The 1,312-nt window shown below is 42.8% G+C and overlaps 1 protein-coding gene across 1 annotated transcript; it reads right to left on the reverse strand.

Moving 5' to 3' along the window:
• Positions 1–113: 113 nt before the first annotated feature.
• LACBIDRAFT_335580 (uncharacterized protein) lies at positions 114–1,175 on the reverse strand (the record flags this gene model as incomplete). Its single annotated transcript, XM_001890447.1, has 5 exons — positions 114–124; positions 150–215; positions 266–732; positions 763–778; positions 812–1,175. The coding sequence occupies 5 exons, from the start codon at positions 1,173–1,175 to the stop codon at positions 114–116; spliced, it is 924 nt and encodes a 307-aa protein (XP_001890482.1).
• Positions 1,176–1,312: the final 137 nt, after the last annotated feature.

Raw genomic sequence — 1,312 nt, forward strand, 5'->3', positions numbered from 1 at the left:
CCCTCACATTACTTACCTTGATGAAGATGTTGATTCAATAAACTCATGCTATCAATAGTGATCCCATCTATGGGTTTTTTTCTTCCAAGCCTTGCACTGATACCTATGTTTTCTCAGTAACAATCTGCCAAGTAAAAACAATCACTTACGTTGAAGCTCCCTCTCCCGGTTTTGACCTTCATTCTTGTTTTTCCTGCTGATGCCACCACCCACATCTATAAGAAAGCATAAGTGTGAAGCAATTTGACAATGGTAAGACATTCACGTTTTGGCCTATCAACTTCTGTATCTTGACTTGTCGTATCTGTGTAGTCCTTAACGTGGCCCCACTGGGATGGTATAAAGCTGGCCATATTGGCTTTGTGGTCAATCCATTCCATGTGGATTTTTTTGCGAATATGAGCTGCTTTGACAGATGGATCCATCCCATCAACCTCAATCTCCCCTGGTAAAATGGGATCAGAGACCGAACCATCTGGAGCTTCAGGCCAAGGTTCAGCAGTGATGGTTGTCATATTGTCTTGCATGGTGAATGCAGACGTAAACTTTGCCTGGTCTATTCGTACACCCATAGGCAATGGAAGCTGACGAACAATATAGGCAGAAATTTGAAGTAGGCCCCGGATGACAAAGTTGAACAATGACTTAGGTTCCATAAGGATAATACCGTCTCGGACAAAGTTAGCCTCCCTTGTTATCGTCCCTTTATTGGTGCTAGATTTTCTCAGTTTTCTGTGACAGATGTTAATGTTTGTTACTCACAGCAATGATGTCGCCTCTGTTGACAATTTGAAGAGTTGTCCAAACATACTGGCGAACCCGATAGAGTATTGACCAGCTCCAGAAAGCATGAAACGTGGTGAATATAGAACGGCGTTGATCCGATACAAGTTTTTTTTCAACTCAATGCCACGTCCAAGAATGATTGGTGAGCCCCCATGCAAGAAGAGCCCATTGAATATGGGCAAGCTAAAGCGAACCATCTTCACATAAATGAGATTGTTCAGAATGAAGAATCTCCCCATTTCAGTTCCACCACCTTCTGGGACATTTGTGTTGGACATCATGCAGGTATAACCTGCAGCATCGTCTCCAGTGTCACGGTGACCATGCATTTGCCCAAAAACCCCCATCCCCACCAGGGAGGTATCTATAACTGGATTAGAAATAGCCATAGTAATTATACTGAAATAATAACCAAAACGCCTCTCCCAAGGTATTGCAGGTGAAATATTCAGCTGTAATGCTTGAAAATAATAGTTGTCATCAACTCCTAGTCTTGGTATGTTGGCTGCAGATGTGTAGCGTTGAT

This window comes from Laccaria bicolor, genomic scaffold, assembly GCF_000143565.1.
Source record: "Laccaria bicolor S238N-H82 LACBIscaffold_97 genomic scaffold, whole genome shotgun sequence".
In the NCBI taxonomy this organism is placed as follows: Eukaryota; Fungi; Basidiomycota; class Agaricomycetes; order Agaricales; family Hydnangiaceae; genus Laccaria; species Laccaria bicolor.